This window comes from Trachemys scripta, chromosome 11 (assembly GCF_013100865.1).
Source record: "Trachemys scripta elegans isolate TJP31775 chromosome 11, CAS_Tse_1.0, whole genome shotgun sequence".
Taxonomy (NCBI): domain Eukaryota; kingdom Metazoa; phylum Chordata; order Testudines; family Emydidae; genus Trachemys; species Trachemys scripta.
The window spans coordinates 45,113,975-45,131,632 of record NC_048308.1 but is presented as its reverse complement, the minus strand read 5'-3'; the positions used below and the strand labels follow the sequence as shown (position 1 = coordinate 45,131,632).

The 17,658-nt window shown below is 40.2% G+C and overlaps 1 protein-coding gene across 6 annotated transcripts in view; it reads left to right on the top strand.

The window, feature by feature from the left end:
• NCKAP1 (NCK associated protein 1) overlaps positions 1-17,658 on the top strand; it is a 103,061-nt gene that overhangs the window by 52,321 nt on the left and 33,082 nt on the right. For all 6 annotated transcript variants that reach the window (XM_034785032.1, XM_034785031.1, XM_034785034.1 and 3 more), the window contains 4 exons: positions 5,507-5,652; positions 9,687-9,819; positions 13,388-13,507; positions 16,475-16,614. In XM_034785032.1, coding sequence (XP_034640923.1) covers positions 5,507-5,652; positions 9,687-9,819; positions 13,388-13,507; positions 16,475-16,614 — 539 coding nt within the window. The remainder of the gene's footprint in view (positions 1-5,506; positions 5,653-9,686; positions 9,820-13,387; positions 13,508-16,474; positions 16,615-17,658) is intronic.

Genomic DNA, 17,658 nt, shown 5'->3' with positions numbered 1-17,658 from the left:
GCAAAATACTCAAGCAAGCTTTCCTGAGCAAAATTCCAGATTGTCAATTGGCAGGCCAATCATATTTCTGGGAAAGTATTTTTAAGATACCATAAAGAGCCTGGTTTCCCTCAGCTATGCAAAGAAGCTGTAAAAACAGGATTGGAAAAACAGGATTTCCCTTTTCATGTAACTGTTTTTCACAAATAAAACACATGCTCAAAGACCTTTTTGGATTTGGACCCAGGAAATCTTTGGCTACACATGTAATGTGACTGAAATTCTTCAATTACCTTACTCACATGTAACATCTGCAACAGTAACAGAATAACACGTTTTTATTGGTAATTGCAGGGAGTTGCAGCAATATTTGTTTTAAAAAGAACTGGAAGGTCTCTTCAACAGAGAACATTAGTAGCCAAAACTGAGGTAGTAGATCCTCAAATGAACTATCTTTGTTGTGATAGAAATAAGAAAACGTCTATTTAAAAAAATATTTAACTTTCAACAAAAATTGGTTATGGGGGGGAGAATCTAGATTTCGTTATTAATTACAATTAAGCATAAATCTGAACACTATTACATATCAGACTCTTATCCTGTAGCGCATTAAATGGAAGGGTACAATTTATTTTTAAATATAAATGGAAGCTAATATAAGTCGCAATAACTTGTCAGCCATTGATGACAAATAGTTCTTGCCTTGCATTTTTTCAGCACTTCTCTGTAAATACATGAATTTCATACAGGCATACTGTAATTCCTGCTTTGTAACTCACTTTGCTGATATGAAAAAAGAGAATAACTATAACATTGTCTGTGCTAAAGGGGGCACTGGCAACTTGAAATCTAGTAATTTCTAGTAAAAAAAAGTTAGGTTGTTACTACACTTGTTCCTGAATTTCCTTGTCAATTTTTATTTAATAATTTTTCTACATTTTACAGTGTCTGTCTCTCCAATTGCTGTGTGAAAATACATACAAACACACAGCTTATGATTCAAAAAGTGCTGTGGGCTGCACAAACTAAGCAAACTGAAAAATAAAGAAAGTTAATGTTTCTCTCATCTTAGTTATAGTAATTATTGTGTACTTTATAACAATAGCAAAAACAAAGCAGGATTTACCATTTCTTATTTTACTGTACTAAGATTAGACTACATCAATAGAGTTAAAATGGAAAGCAGAAAAGAGTGATTCAAGAGATTTTGTTGGGTATGGTGATTAGATAGGCAGATTTTTCCTAAAGCTACTACATATCAAATTTTCCATAAAACATCTAAGTTGAAATCTTGGCCTCACTGAACTTCGTGGGAGTTCTGCCATTGACTTCAATAGAGTTGGACTATCACTACTAGCATGTTAAAAAGGACAGGACATGACATTTGTCAAAGCTTTAAAACCTTTTTTTTAAAACTCTGATTATAGCTACCACTTAGAAGCACAAAACTGAAGTATTTTTTGCCACCCATTTGTTTTCCATCCATCAGTCACTGATATGTTGTTAGAAGACTGTTCATGAGTAGTATATCTTTTTAATTTTAAGAAGTGAATTGAAGCATTTGTTTAAAAACTATATATCCAGAATTAGATAGACACAACAAAGAAATGCAGGAAAAATTATCGAGTTAAATTTTGGGTAAATTAGCCTTGTCTTGGCCCGCCTATGCTTTTTTTAAAATGGGAAACTTACAGTAGAATCCTAATTGGGATTTAAAACTGTAAGATTTATTTAATAGCTAGAGATACAGGAGAGGATGATTGTCTCCCACCCTCTTCAGTCTTTGCAGAGTCAAGCTGCTTTTTTGCTTCTTCAAAGCTGTTCATGCCTCCACCCCCCTTACATATCTGCTTCCATCTCTTCCTACCTGCCCCTTCAAGCTTCTTGGCTGATTTCACATTGTTTCCTCACCTCACAGTACCACATGCACCTGGAGTGGCTTTGCAATAAAATGTATGGCTGGATTCTTTTGCTCTTTCAGAATCTTTGGAAACTATTATGCCCTGAAGCGTTCTATGTTGTATTGTACTGTCGTATTCACTCCTGCCTTTAGATTGTAATTTCTTCAGGGCAGGTACTTCTATTCAGCACAGACGGATCTTGGTATTAATGCTTTGATCCACTGCTCTGTTTCTAGCTCCTACCTCCACTTCTTGATTGAAGGAAGGACCTGCAGGTGATATGCTAATAACACCTAGAAAGAGCAGTGTTCCCGGAATTATCCAAACACTGTCCAAAGACTAAGCTGAGATATAGTTTTGGCTGAGATGTTCCCTCTTCTTCTTCTAATAAGCAGGCTTTCAAATGGGCATTGTTCAGATTCATATTACTTGCAAGAGATGGGTTTTGCAGAGCCTATCAGCCCAGGTAGCTGCTGGCTTATGCCCAGGCACTGAGAGCAGGAAGTGAGGTTGAGCCTTTCTGATTTTTTGAACATCTTCAGTCCGGGACTGCTGGCAGATTTGGGTCAAGCTGTTCCTCATATCTACTCCTCTCCCTACATCTGCAAGAGAACATGTATAGTTAGTAGGAGAGGTTCTTGGTCTGTCAAAGGCTCCTTGTTTCCCATTCTCAGCGTGGCTGGATGAACCAATCATGTCAGTCGCTGTAGGTGTGCATGTGCCTGAAGTGTGCGAAGTGGGCTTTTTTGAATTGCAGTGTCCAGCAGGGCTGTGCATGCAACCTGTGTCGTCTTGTGCAAAGGCATAAAGGGCAATTTGACTGCAACTCCTCCCTTAGTATCTTACCACCAGCGACAACGAGGCAAAACCCAGCAAGCATCTGACCTGCTACTCCTATGGAGCTTCAGACTCAGCAGTTTCCAAACTGTTTGTTTGGTGAAGCAAATTTATCTTAACCCTCCTTATTTTTGATTTGTAAATTTCCCCCTTTTCTCCCCCCCATCCCCTTCATTCAGTTTTCAGTATTTATAGCAGGGATAGATACCTTGGGCGTTCCACCATGCCTAGATTGCAAACTGTCAGGGTTTAAACCCTGCCCAACCCGGGCCGGACTCATCCCCCTGGTTAATGGTCGTAGTTGGCGATTTTTCTGGTTCACGGTGAATAAAAATTGATTATTTAAAAAAAATTAAATTGAATGTTTTTAAATTTTAAATTAAATACAGGTTTATTTTTAAAAATATACCATTTCAAATTTAATTTGAAATTGACAGCCTGTGTGAATTTACTATAATCTATTAAAATTATTTGAATTAAGAAAGAAATAACTATCAGGATTGTTTGCCAAATATAACTCTTTGGGAGCCACCATGCCTCATTCCATCAGGCTAGGTCCAATATCACCTCTGACAAATGGGTGTTGGATGTTATCACCTGTAGTTATCCCATCCATTTGTACACCCTCCTGGCTACTCACCTCCCTTTCCGATCCCTCTTCAGGGACCTCTCTCACAGCCTTAAAAAAAAAAATGCAATACTTTGCAAACTCTTCTACAGCTCCTGTGTAGAGTAATACAGGAGGAGAGGGTTTTATTCCCAGTAATTCCCTATTCCGAAGAAGAAAGGGAATCTTCGTCCTATCCTAGACTCAGAAGACTGAACAGATATATATGCCGCCTCAGATTCAGGATAGTAACACTTGCCTTCATCATTCTGTCCATGTCTACCCATACTTGGATGACTGGCTAATCAGAGGCAGATTATAGCAGGAGGCAGCAATGAACCTTGAATATGCTGTATCCCTGTACATCTGGCTGGGCCACCTAATAAGCTAGGAAAAAATCACTCATGCCATTGCTGATGGTAGTTAACAGGAGCCCGGATCAACTCCAGATCAGAAAAAAATATATCTGCCCTAGGCTAGGTTCCAGTCATTACAAGCACTCATATTCCAGTTCATATTGGAATGAACTACCATCAAAGTCTTATGTCCACTAGGAATTTACTGTGTGATAGCTAATGTACGTTAGTTTTGCTATAACAGACACACACTTTTTACTGCAAAAAAAAAAAAAAAAGACAAAGCCTATCTTGAATCAACTGGCCATGCGATAGTCTCTCACCTATCCATGGGCGGAGATTGGGGGGGGGGCATAGAGGGGCATCCCCCCATACTGGATACGTCTCAGAGGTGACGCGTGGGGTAGGAGGGGTGCCCAGATTTCTCCCATAGTCCTGCTTCCTCCTCATGGAGGACAGTTGAGGAGGCAGGGCAAGCAGTGACAAGACATTCTGTGCTTCCTGGTCACTGTGCCCACATGGGCTGTGTAAGGGGAGGGGAGGGAGCAGCTCCTGTTGACTCACCACACAGCCCATGTGGGGAAACTGACCAGCAGGCACAGAGCACCTGGAGTTGCTGCTCACCCCTGTACCCCCTCAGCCTAATGGGGGGGGGGCGGTCAGCCAGGCGTTCTCTGGTAGCAGGTCAGTTTCTCCTTCATGGGCTGTGTTAGGGGAGGGCAGTAAAGCTGTGATCTAGGAGAGGCAGGTGGCTGAACTGCTTCCCAAGCGTCTGTGCAGTGTACAACCCAGGTGAGTGACAGTGAATTACTCCTGTGGGAATTGGAATTCTGCACCTGGTTCAGCTGCTGAGGGGTGAGGGGGAGGACAGGATTTCTTCTTCCCCTGGAACAGCTGGGTCTGGTTCAGACCCATCCCCAGGAATCTCCATGGATGCATGAAGCACCACACCCCTCCCCTGTTTCCTGCCCCCATCACTTCTTAGCTGCAGCAAGGAAGGTCACTGTATGGGGAGCTTGCCCCCAGTCCACCCAACACCCTTGCATCCAGGCCCCCTCCACACACACACACACACACACACAACCAGAACTTTCCCCACTGAACCCCCTGCACCCAGACTCCCCCATCAAGCCATGCACCCAGAATCCCCTGTTGAGCCCCCTGCACTAGAATCTCTACCCTCCCGAACCTTACCTGCTCCTCCCCCCACCCCTGCCCCTCGAAATATACCTATGCAGCTACCTCCAATTCACTCTTGGTTTCCATGCACACCCCGCTTCCATACTTCTTGGCCTGTGCTCTTTTTCCTATGCAAAAAAGGATACCTTCTCATAGTCTACACTCTCCTCTCCAAAAAATCTGATTTGTTAAGGGAAGAGGCAGAGAAGTGGAAGGATACCATCTCGTGGCCAAAAGTATCTTAGCAGTGGCTATGCGGGAACACTCTATGCTCTGCTGAGAGAGTACTGCTTTGGTCCAGAAACTTTACCCCATTGTTGCTGTCATACCATGCCTTCAAACAGGAAATTATGGCAACACCTTAATATGTAAATTAGATTGTAAAGTGTTGTGGGTTCTAACATTAAAAAAAAATGGGACGGAGGATGAAGACAGGTGTTTACTCCGAGCTTTGATATTTTTAAAAAGCATGGGTCATATACATGGTTGAACCACTCTTTAAAATTACACTGGGCTGAAGAGAAGTTTAAAGAAACATTAATAACTTATATACAACTACATATCCACATTGTCTGACTGAGTTAATTATAAATATAAGAATCTTAATATTATTAAACTATTGTCCTTATTCTATTATGTCCTTACAGGCCTACACCAGTGTGTCTAAGGCTTCACTTAGTCTTGCAGACCACAGAGAACTTGGAAAGATGATGAATACAATTATTTTCCACACAAAAATGGTAGATTCCTTGGTGGAGATGTTGGTGGAAACATCCGACCTTTCTATATTTTGGTATGTCATTAATTTGACTCTAGAAGCTTTGTCTTTATAACTTTGGTTACTTTAAGCCTCTTACACATGCAGTTTTTAAACAGCATATCATCTAGGAAGATCCAGCAATGGGAGAGTGGATGATAGTTCCTGGTTTTCTGTTTACAGTAACTTTATCCAGCAGTGATTTTTGTGTGTGTGTGTGTGTGTGTGTGTGTGTTCTTCATTGAAAATCCATATAGCAGGCGTATGCTTTGATTCATTCAAAGGGCAACAGCAGTCCCCATGATTATCCATCATTTGCCTAGCCGATATGGAGTTTGCCCTTCAACATGTAAGTTTCTCAAACAAAGCTGATAAGCAGGCAGTAACTCTACTTTTTATTTACTTATTTATACATTAGCAGTACATTTATCATAAGGATCCTGGCTAATAGGTATATTAAACTATATGAAATTCATCAATCAGTGTCAGCTAAAATAAAAATACTGTCTCCTCCCAAAGTAAGCTGAATTTAACCCCATAATACTTTATAGTATTTAAAAACAAAATCCTTTGTTCAGAAAAGTAGTATATGTAAGTTGGAAAAAGGCTTTTCACGAGCTCCAGATTGTAAATTATATTTCATCCTGTTTTAATTGAGAAACAGTGCTTGCTTCTGTGTTATGGGAGCCACATAGAAGACCATAAATCACTTTTGTTCCTGCTGTAACAGTTTCAACTTCAGGACTCAATTTTACCCTCCAGGTCCACTGGGAGAAGGGGACCTAACTGGAGCAAATCTGGGGGGTGGTGTACAGGAAAAGGGGAAAACAAGGCATGTTTTCTCTCTGCTATAAAATCAGTCTAGAGTCAAGTGCCTAGTAAAGAATAAATGTTATCAGGTGTCCAAAACTTGAACTTGAACTGGTGCTTCAAACCTTGCATGTCATTCAGAAATGCTTTTATTCGCAGTGTGTTAATTAGAAATAGCTAAGTTCAATATTTGGCTTTTTGGGGGGGATGGGGGATACAAAAATAAAGTGCCTAGAATTAGCACAGAAGTTGAAGCAACGCTTTGGTTCAATAGCAAAAGTTACATTAGAAATGCTTTATAGATTTTAGGGATGGAAGGAACCGTAAGTCATTTTCTAGTCTGACCTGCATAACACAGGCCATAGAATTTCTGTGAATTAATCTCTGTTTCAAGCCCAATAATTGTGCTTGAACTAGAGCACATGTTTGAGAAAATCTACTCCAGATTTTAAAATATCCAGCAATGGAGAATTCAGTACAACTAGTGGTAAGTTGTTCCATTGGTTAACTACCCTCACTACTAAAAATGCGTGTCTTGTTTCTAGTCTGAATTTGTCCAGCTTCAACATTCAGCCATTGGATCTTGTACCTTTTGTCTGCTAGATTGAAAAACCCTCTGTTATCAAATCCATTCCCTATTTAAGTACTTATAGACTTTGATCAAGTCATCCTTTAATATTATCTTTGATAAACTAAATAGAGTGAGCTCCTTGAGAGTATTTACTGCAAGTGGAGGTGTGATTGTAACATGAGTAGGCATACTTGTATTAGCTTAAATCTAGCTAGCATCAGTAACAGTAGTAGTGTAGATGTAGCAGTACAGTTTAGCAACCAGCGTATGTCTGAGACCTCCAGGATATTTCACTCATATTAAAGCTCCCAATGATAATGCAGCTTTTATTCCTACAAATTATATATAGGTACTTTAAGCAGCCAGTCATCCTGTTCTCTGTGATATCGTAGTCTGTAGCAGACACCAACTATTATCCAATCTCGTGCTTTATCTGTTAGTGCATTGATCCTATAAGTATTCAAGATCCTTTGCTTCTGAGTTGTCAGCAACTCAGGTAATTTTTGACAATGCTATTCCCCTCCTCTTTTGCCCACTTAGTCCTTCCTAAATAGGTTATAACAATTTATTTTTAACATTCCAGTCTTGCAAATCTTTCTGCCAGGTTTCAGTAATATTATTTAGATTGACTTTATGCTCATAGATGAACAATTCTTCTAGTTTATTACCAAAACTCCTAGCATTGGTGTATAGCAGAGGTCACAACTTATGGCACGCTTGCCGATTTTTTTAATGGCATGCTGCTGCCTGCCGGGGTCCCGCTCTGCCTTTGTTCTTGACATCTAAAAATCCTGCCCGACCCAGCCCGCTCTTCTCCGCCCCCCCGCCTACCGCGCTCTCTGGCGGGGGGCAAGGGGCAGAAGCAAGCTTGATCCTGCTGGCTGCTGCTGTAGGGCAGGCTCCGCCGGCAGCCAAGCTTCCCCCTCCCCCGCTTCTTCCCCCAGCGGGCTGCATCGAGCCCCGCCTCCTCGCCCTCCCTGCCGCCGATGGCCCTTGCGAGGGAGGGGAGGAGAGCAGCCCCAGCGCCCTCGTTGCTCAGGCCGGTAAGGAGGCGGAGAAGAGGCAGGGGGAAGGAGGGTAGGAGTGGAGCATATCCCTCCAGCCCCCTGCTGTGAGCTCCTCAGGGGGCGGGGAGCACCCCCCTGATCTCAGCCCACCCCAGCCCTCTGCCCTGACCCCAGCTCCGTGCATCCCCCTGCGACCCCACCCCTGACTCCTGCACCCTCCACACATACCCAGCCCCCCCCACCCCTCTGCCCTGACTCCTGCACTCCACACACCCCCTGCCCTGACTCCTGCACCCTCCACACATACCTATCCTGCCCCCCACACATCTGCCCTGACTCTTGCACCCCCCCCTACATCCCCACTCCCCACCCTGAGCACCAGGTTGGCAGTGGGCTGAGTGGGGTCGGTGGCTGGGACCCTAGCTGGCAGGAGCCAGTGGACAGAACCCCAGACCCCAGGCTGGCAGCGAGCTGAGCAGGTCGGCAGCTTAAGATCAGCATTTTAATTTAATTTTAAATGAAGCTTCTTAAACATTTTGAAAACCTTGTTTACTTTACATACAATAGTAGTTTAGTTATATAATATATAGACTTAGAGAGAGAGAGAGAGAGAGAGAGAGAGAGAGACCTTCTAAAAAATGTTAAAATGTATTCCCGGCACACACAACCTTAAATTAAAGTGAATAAATGAAGACTCGGCACACCACTTCTGAAAGGTTGCCAACCCCTGGTGTATAGAATATCTTCTTTTCATGTGCCTTGCTTAATTTTGTTCTTGACATCTAGAAATTTTGTGCTAAACTCTCTTTTCACCATTCCCTTTTGTTAGTTTAATGCCTTGAGGACCAAATTAGGTTAATATTATGCACTTCTGAATCACTCTGTTAACAAGGACATTTTATTTGATGGACCATGCCTACGTTAATGGGATAATAAAAACTAAACAAGAATCTCTCCGGTGGAAATAAAATAATTTTTAGTCGATTCTATGGACAGTGGGGAAAATTATAGCAATTTTGAAGGATCTGATGTAAGAGGATACTATGGTTGATCACAAAATCAACATGGCACATTTAAATGGATTAAAAAATGGCTAGTTGATAGGTCTCAAAATGTAATTAAAACAGGGAATCATTGAACAGGGTGTTTCCTAATGGGGTGTCTCGGGAATCGCTTCTTGGCCCCGGCACTATTTCATATTTTTATCTATGACCTGGGAGAAAACATAAAATCACTACAGATAAATTTTTCAGATGACACGTTGGGGAATGGTAAATGAAGAGAAGAGGTCACTGATAGAGTGATTTAGAATGCTTAGTAAACTGGGTGTAAGCAAGCAATATGTGTTTCAGTATGCTCAAATGTAGGGTTGTAAATCTCGGAACAACAAAAAAAAGCTGTTTGGCTCATTAAAAATCACACAGTATTTCATAGCTGAGAAATATAGACTGAATACATAGCTGTAAAGCCTTGCAGTGACATTTCTGGTGTCTGTGTGCGCGCGTGCGCACTCTTACCTGGCAGGTTAACTATGCTTTGTTAGAAATCTAACTGTAATCTAGAGTTAATCTGAGTAAATGAAGACCGCATTACAGCCTCTGGCAATGTTTACAATATTTGTTTGCTGAAAGGTAACCATCAGATTACATTAATACTAAATTTTAACTTCCATTTCTAAACAGTTTTTATAGTCGTGCTTTTGAGAAGATGTTTCAGCAGTGTTTGGAGCTGCCCTCTCAGTCGAGGTATTCAATTGCATTCCCGCTGCTTTGCACCCACTTTATGAGCTGCACCCATGAGCTGTGTCCAGAAGAGGTAATTTCAAAATACTTCATGCGGATGTTCTTGTGTGATTTTAATTATCTATGCTGCCTTGTTTAAAATATTTTCAGCTAATTAGCACTTAAAAAGTACACCGCACTGATGCATCACTGAAATGATGCATCTGTAATACCATTATGTTAGTTTACAGAAATTCAGACTGAGTGGGAATAAAGCAGAATATTACTGATGTTGGTTTATTAATAATTTGCAGTTATGTTAGCCCTTCTTTACCAAGGTATATAAGCATTATTATTACCATTTCAAAGAAAAGGAAACTAAGGCGCAGGGGTTAAATTACTTTCCTTGGGTTATTCAGTGGGTTAATGGTTTGAGTAATACCGAAAAACTCTTCATTACTAGTCCATTGCCCTATCAGCTTCTGTAAAAAGTTCTCTTAAATAACTTTAAATATTTCATTTTGCCAAAACTTAAGTTAAGTATTCATCTAAAAATATTTTGTTTTGGTATGTGGCCCAGGGAATGGACTGAAGTGAGTAGGTTAATCTGTTTGGTTCCTGCATTGTATATCATTTGTATCTGGTTATGGATGCTAATTGGTGCCATATGTCCATTTAAAATGTAAAGACTGTTCTTATAAATGGTTTGTAAACATTTAAAAACTTGTAACCATATAATGAAAAAGGAAACAACAAGCTGTGCCTTATGTTATAAATTATAACAATTTATCTGAACAATATTTGTAAGGCACTGACTTTGAACTATAGTATTATGCAAGAATTCATTATGCTGTGACCTACCTTTGGATAGCATGATAAAGAAAAGCAAGGATTATTCTCACAGAATTCTTTACATTTTCATGCTATAATGAAATATATCCATCAATACACTTGGTATAATTTCATTGACTTTGGAATTACACCAGGGATGAATCTGTCCCTCTTTGTTTAGGGCCAGTAGAAGTATTCCTTCGTACTGCTCAGAACTAATCTGAAAACACTTAAATGAATAAAAGAGATTTATTGAAATATGCATGGTTTGGATTTCCCTTATTTAAACATTAAACTCCTTCTCCCAGTATATCTATACCATTCTTTCCACTCAGCTTTAAACAGCTGCAAACTTTATTTACTTTGGAGAACCATAAAAAATTTCCAGGAAAATTTCCACTCAAGAAGTGTCTTTCAGAACAATTTATAGGAACAGTAAAGAGATTCAGTTGCTGTCTACTCTACAGTAGTTACTGTAAATTTATCTATAGCCAGAAAATGTCACTACAGCCAACACACAGCTTGAGTTTAGTGCATTAATTGTGTAATTTGGTCACAATTACCAATTTGAAAAATTAATCTTTATTATACTGTATAATGAATGGTACTGTAAGTGTTAAAAAGTAAACATGACTAGTGAAAGAAGGGTTTTCATTGAGGCATAATGCTAGAGCTGTGCTGAGCAAAAACCAAATATGCTAAATCCCACAAGCTGCATACAGCAGAGCTGCACGGTGGATCTGTTCAGTGGCTTGAGTGAAACTAAGCGTACATCTACACAGCAAGCAGGATCCCATGACAGTGAGGCTGAGAGCCGGGGGTCCACAGACTTGGACTGTGTAAATGTTGTGGCTTGGGCTCTGAAGCCTAGGGAGAGGTTGAATTGGTTTACTAGTTTTAAAGTTGTGAATATTGTAAGTTTCTTTAGATGTGCAGTAAGATTTTGTTTGATCTGTGGTTTAAAATGTCTGTTTGGGATGTACAAGCACAGCAGGTTTATCTTTCTGTTTTAATATACAACTGTTTCAAATGTTGAAGCCACTATGCAGTAGTTTACTGTACTCCAAACTTGTACAGACTGTAGAAGTTCACTAGGCCTACCGAATGCAGTGGTGGTGGTTGTTCACTCCCTTCTTCCCCAACATCCCAACAGGTCACATGACCTAGCATAACAAGCACTGGTCTGGGAACTCAGAACACCTGAGTTCTACTCAGCTCTCTTCTGACTGGCATTGTTAACTTTACAAATATTTAGTTAGGCCTCTGAACACCACTGTAACGTAGATTAATATCATTATCCACATATTACAGATGAGGGAAACCGAGTGACTTTCTCAAGCATACCCAGCTAATCTGTGCCAGAACTATAAGGACTAAGGACTTATGATGTGCATATCCTTGACTAATCCACTAGACTGCAGTGCTTCTGAAGCTAATCACTTAAAGGTGATGTGCAAAAAGTAATGAGAGGAGGGGGCATATGTGCTGCTTTGATGTATGAAGAAGGGGCAGGAGCATTTAAATTAATGTTTACTCTGCACTTCGGGAATTTTGACAAAAAATACCCACTGTTAGCAGTGCAGTTCCACTGGCATTGGCAACGTTGGTAGCCCATGGCTCGCTGGCTTTGACAGTTTTCAGCAACTATTGAGGAATGGTGTATGTAACTGTGAAAAAAAATCAGTGGATTACATGTGTTTCTACATGCCTGAATGTTGACAGTAACTTTAAACTCTGAATATGTGATATCTCAGATAAGTATTGGATCCATCATTGCCCATGCTGGAATTTAATTTATTTTTAACAAATATTGGGGATTAGACCATTTAAATACATTTTATAATGCTCCCTAGTCACCAGTTGACCTACTTCAGAGGTATGTTATTGCGCATGTTTGTCTGTAAACATGTGTGACCTAGCCCACTTTAAACTATGGCTATATTTTAAACAAATAGTCACAGAGTATTTTAATTGGGTGCCTTCTCTCCTGGCTTCAATAGCATTGATAATTCAGAGAGAATAATCTGTTTACCACAGGAAGTATCAGAGTAAAGCTTGTCACATTCTTTTTTCTTCCAGTGTATCTTGTATCTCAACTACTCCTGGTTTATTTTTCAGCTCTAACAACCAGACATGGGTTGTTTCCCACCAATCAGTGATTATTCTAGTGATTTTACAGTACTGAAAATGCTTAAAATAAAAATAATAATTAAAAAAACCCCTCTTTCCTGTTGAATATGAATGAAAAGTAACAAAATGGAAAAGAAGAGATAACAATTCCAGAAAGTTACTCATTTTTTCATGTTTTTCCATGCCCTTTGAAAAAAAATTTTTTTTTTTTTGAGATTTTTGTGTTTTGGCTTGTAATATCCAACCTTTTGGTTAAGGAGATGCTAACATTTAAATTAGCTGCTTAAAAACACTTTTTTTTAACTTGTTTTTTTTTGTGGTGGATGAGGGAAAGAAGATATGGAGAATTTTTTCTTTGGCCAGTCTTTTATTAACCACGCTCAAAACAACTGTTTTGTAGTACAGCCGTATGTAATATACTGGTAGTATGTGTGCGTACATGCATGCGTAGGTGTGTACATGGGAGTCACTGCCCTCTATTGGCTAGCCGGTCGAGGAGAAGATAAGGGTTGTGTTACTATTGCAGCAGCTAGGGAATATCTCCCTTAGCTCAAGTGATGGAAGTTTTATTTTTGGCGCTAAAAGAGCAGGAATTTAGTCCTAACGCCCCTATTTGCAGTACATAGACTTGTTGCAGGTATATTATGGAATTGGCAGAAATTTGGAAAACCATTTTTTTTTTCTATTTTCTTTTTTGATAGCGACATCATATTGGAGATCGCAGTCTTTCCTTGTGTAACATGTTCTTGGATGAAATGGCTAAGCAGGCTCGAAATCTTATCACAGATATTTGCACGGAACAGTGTACACTGAGTGACCAGGTGAGAATTAATTTTTTGTTAGAAATAGGTTTTATTCATTTGAGACAGTTCTGAGAAGCTTGTAGTTCAATTCCACGTACACTGTAAATGTTGGATTTAAAATAAATATTATCCACCATTAATTTTTAAGCTATGATTTATGCTTAAGTATTGAATTAAGCCCTACCAAATTCACGGTCCATTTTGGTCAGTTTCACAGCTATAAAATTTTAAAAATTGTACATTTCATGATTTCAAATATTTAAATCTGAAATTTCCCAGTGTTGTAACTATAGGGGTCCTGCCCCAATAGGTGGTTTTGTGGAGTGTTGCAGGGTTATTGTGTGTGTGTATGGGGGGGTGTCACAGTATTGCCACTCTTATTTCTACGCTGCTGGACATCCAGAGAGCAGCAGCTGCTGGCTGGGAGCCCAGCTCTGAAGGCAGCGCTACAACCAGCAGCGGCACAGAAGTAAGGAAGCCCACAAATTTACAGTCAGTTCTGGTGTGCTGCCTTCCCCCCCTCCCCTAGCTGCTTTTCTGGAAGCCCTGGGATGACAGTTGCTGCAGACCTCCCCAGAAGAAGTCACAGAAAATAAGAGAATCATTTCCTTAGTAGTGGTTACTTGGCTTATATAAAGCACTCTGAGATCTACGGATAAAAGGCACTATTTCAGTGTCCTGTGTTTTTCAGACAATTTAGTAGGAAATAAAAATCACTTTTGTGGCTAAAGCCGTATAACCAAGAAATGCTTATGCAGAGTCCACTGACAAATGCTTAGCACTAAAATAATGAATGCTGACACAGTTGAAGGGAGCCCAGTAGACTGACACTTCCTTACGTAGAAGTGGTATTTTCTAATCCATTTTAAAAAATGAATATCAGGAAAAACTTCCTAACAGTGAGATGTGGTAATAATTTTCCAAGAGAAGTAGTAGAAGATCCATTAAACGAGACAATTAAAATTAGATTTGACAGACTAATTACAGATATGTTCCAGTCTTGAGAACAATACTGAAAGTAGCAACGCAGAAGTAAGGGTGTGATGGCAGGGTATTGCCACCCTTACTTCTGTGCTGCTGCTGGCTAGGCACTGTCTTCAGAGCTGGGAGCCTGGCCAGCAGCCACTGCTCTCCGGTCACCCAGCTATGAAGGCAGTACAGAAGTAACGGTGGCAATATCATAACCTCCCTACAATAAGCTTGTGACCCCCTTTTGGGTCGGAACCCCCGTTTGAGAAATTCTTGTCTCCCCCAGTGAAGTCTGTATAGAATAGGATAAAAGTACGCAAAAGACCAGATTTCACGGTCCGTGATGCATTTTTCACGGCCGAGAATTTGGTAGGGCCCTATTTAAAAACTGTGATTTATGCAAAAAGAGGACTTATGCTGTCACAATAGGATTGGTGTTGCTTAAAAGGATGTTGTGTGGTCTTTGTTCATTGTGGTGGTGGTGGAGAAAAAGAGAAAGTGTTAATAGTAAAAGTTGCAGAGAGGCTCTCCAAAGATGGGGATCAACGGTGGAGGTTTGGGAGGCAATGAGTAATGAAAAGGAAGGTTTTTCTAAAAATCACCATTAAGAACAGGAATAATGGCATAATTGACAGTAAAACCATGTCACATCTTTATTTTCAAAAACTTGACTGACAACACATCTTTGGATAGCAGTTTAAGCTTTGAGTAATTCACCAGACTTGAGACCAGTGTTGCAAGTTTTGTGTATAATATGGACTTAGGGGGTGTCAAGGTCAGGGACAGGTTTAGGTATGGAAGGGTTGTCAGGCTGTTGCTTTGTTGATTGGGGAAGGAAGGTGCTTTAAGATTGGGAGGATCAGAATTTGGCAAGTAATTTTGATGGACTATATTTAAGAAGTATAGGAAGAGAGAAGAGATTATTTGGTCGAAGAGGTGTGCCTTATGTGGGAAAGGTAAAGTTGGCACTTTGGTGAAGAGGGTTTTGGTGGTGATGGGGAAATAAATAACATGAAAAGCAAATATATAATCTTTGGTGTTGAAATCTACTAGGAATAAGATTATGCTATATTACAGGTTGGTTGCAACCTAAAATTTTCCACAGTGCTGTGCTAAGTGTGTTGAAAATTCACTTCATTATCTATATGTGTACTACCTGCTGTTTATTTAACATGGGTTAATAGTTCATGATATTTCTGAGAAATCTACAGAGCCCATCAAGAAACTTGTGGTTGTGTGCACATCTATATACAAATAGAGCTGGGTGACATTTTTTTGACTAATAATTTATTCACTGAAAAGCACAGCTTAGGTCAACCTGAAACTATTCATGAATTTGATAGCCAAAACATACTTTTTCTGGGACTTAAACTCGCTGTCCTGGGAAGTGAGAGACTCAACTTCAGAGCCCTTCTCTAAGCAGAAGGGGGGGATTAATGTAGGTATCTCCCATACCTTGGGTGAGTGCCCTAAGCACCAGGGCTGTACATTATAAGGGACATGGCACCACCATCACCACTTCCTCCTTTGGCTGTTTTGTGAATTTAGCCCAGGTCAAACAAAATATTTTGTTCACCAGAAATGAATTTTTTGTTGACTTTTTGATTCATTGTTTTTTTAATTTTCATTTTGTTTGACCCGACTTGAATTTTTTTATTTTTTTCAGAAATGCTAGTGAACCAAAACAAGTTATTTTCCCACCTCTTTATATAAATACACACACATATTTTTTTATATATTATCAAATTACTCCATGGCATTTATTCTCTTCTATTTATTTCTCTAAGTGTTCAGGCACTCTGAGATCATTTTCATAGCTGTATTCCTACTCAGTTTTCCTTTTGGGCATATCTTGACAGTGAATGAGGATGGGGTGGAGAACTTTCCTAAGCTGGAATTGTATACTCAGCTAAACAACATATAAAGTGTGGATTTCTTTGTCATGAATACTCCACCTGAACCATAACTTTATTTTTAATCTAATAGTTGCTAAGATTTTTTTTCATCCTCTTTTAGCTGCTGCCAAAGCATTGTGCCAAAACAATCAGTCAAGCAGTGAACAAAAAGTCAAAAAAACAGACCGGAAAGAAAGGGGAACCGGAGAGGGAGAAACCGGGAGTAGAAAGCATGAGGAAAAACAGATTGGTGGTGACCAAGTAAGCACGTTCTCATGCTATTTCTTCCTCCTCCTCCTCCTGCATTCTCCCCAATCCTTTTGTGTAAACATGGATATTTTCTTTGTGTTGATTTACATGGTTAATTTTAGGACCAGTAATAATGGAATTTTCACTTTATCTTTTGAATAAATTTACAGCCATGTAAACAAAGGGGTGGGGGTATGTCTCTCTCCTCCCTCCCCCATGGCTGTGTGGAGAAGGTGGGCTTACACATCCTTTAATCTACCCCTTCAGCATTCTCTCTCTTGGGCAGCACAATCCCACCAGGTAGTTCTGCCCCACTCAGAATTTTGGCTAGCCTGTGGGGCAGGAGAGCAGTGTCAGTTGCACCTTGCCACCAAACTGCCATCTGATTTGATGATGCGCTAAGTCTCCTTCCATCCTTTGCACCCCCACCAGTCAGGGAAGCTTCTCTGAATAGCAGCTGCCACGAGGGGTTGAAAGCTATTAGAAAAGCAATGCGATAGGAACGCAGCAGGAGAAGAGTGCATATGGTAAAGGGGACAAAAACACCAGGATGAGGGGAAATGATGGAAAGGGGGTTCTCAAACTGAGAGTCGGGACCCCTGAGGGGGTCGCAAAGTTATTACATGGGGAGTCGCAAGCTGTCAGCCTCCACCCCAAACCCCGGTTTGCCTCCAGCATTTATAATGGTGTTAAATACTTCAAGTATTTTTAATTTATTAGAGGGGTCGCACTCAGAGGCTTGCTATGTGAAAGGGGTCACCAGTATAAAAGTTGGAACCCCTGTAATAGTGGATTTCAGTGCTTACCATTATAGTTGGAAGTGCTGAGTATGTGTGTGCACTTTGTGAAGGAAAGCTTGCTGCCACAGTCAGCAATGGGGCATCAGATGGCTAGCATGAGTGGAATGGTTGAAGGAGAAAGCTTACTTAGAATTTGTGAAATTAGTTAGTTTTAATCTTAAGAATTTTTTAATAACTTTCAGTGGTTACGACACATAGTCTCTTGAAGTGATTGTTGGATTACAAAACATAAGTTAAGCAACCCCCTAAAGAAATT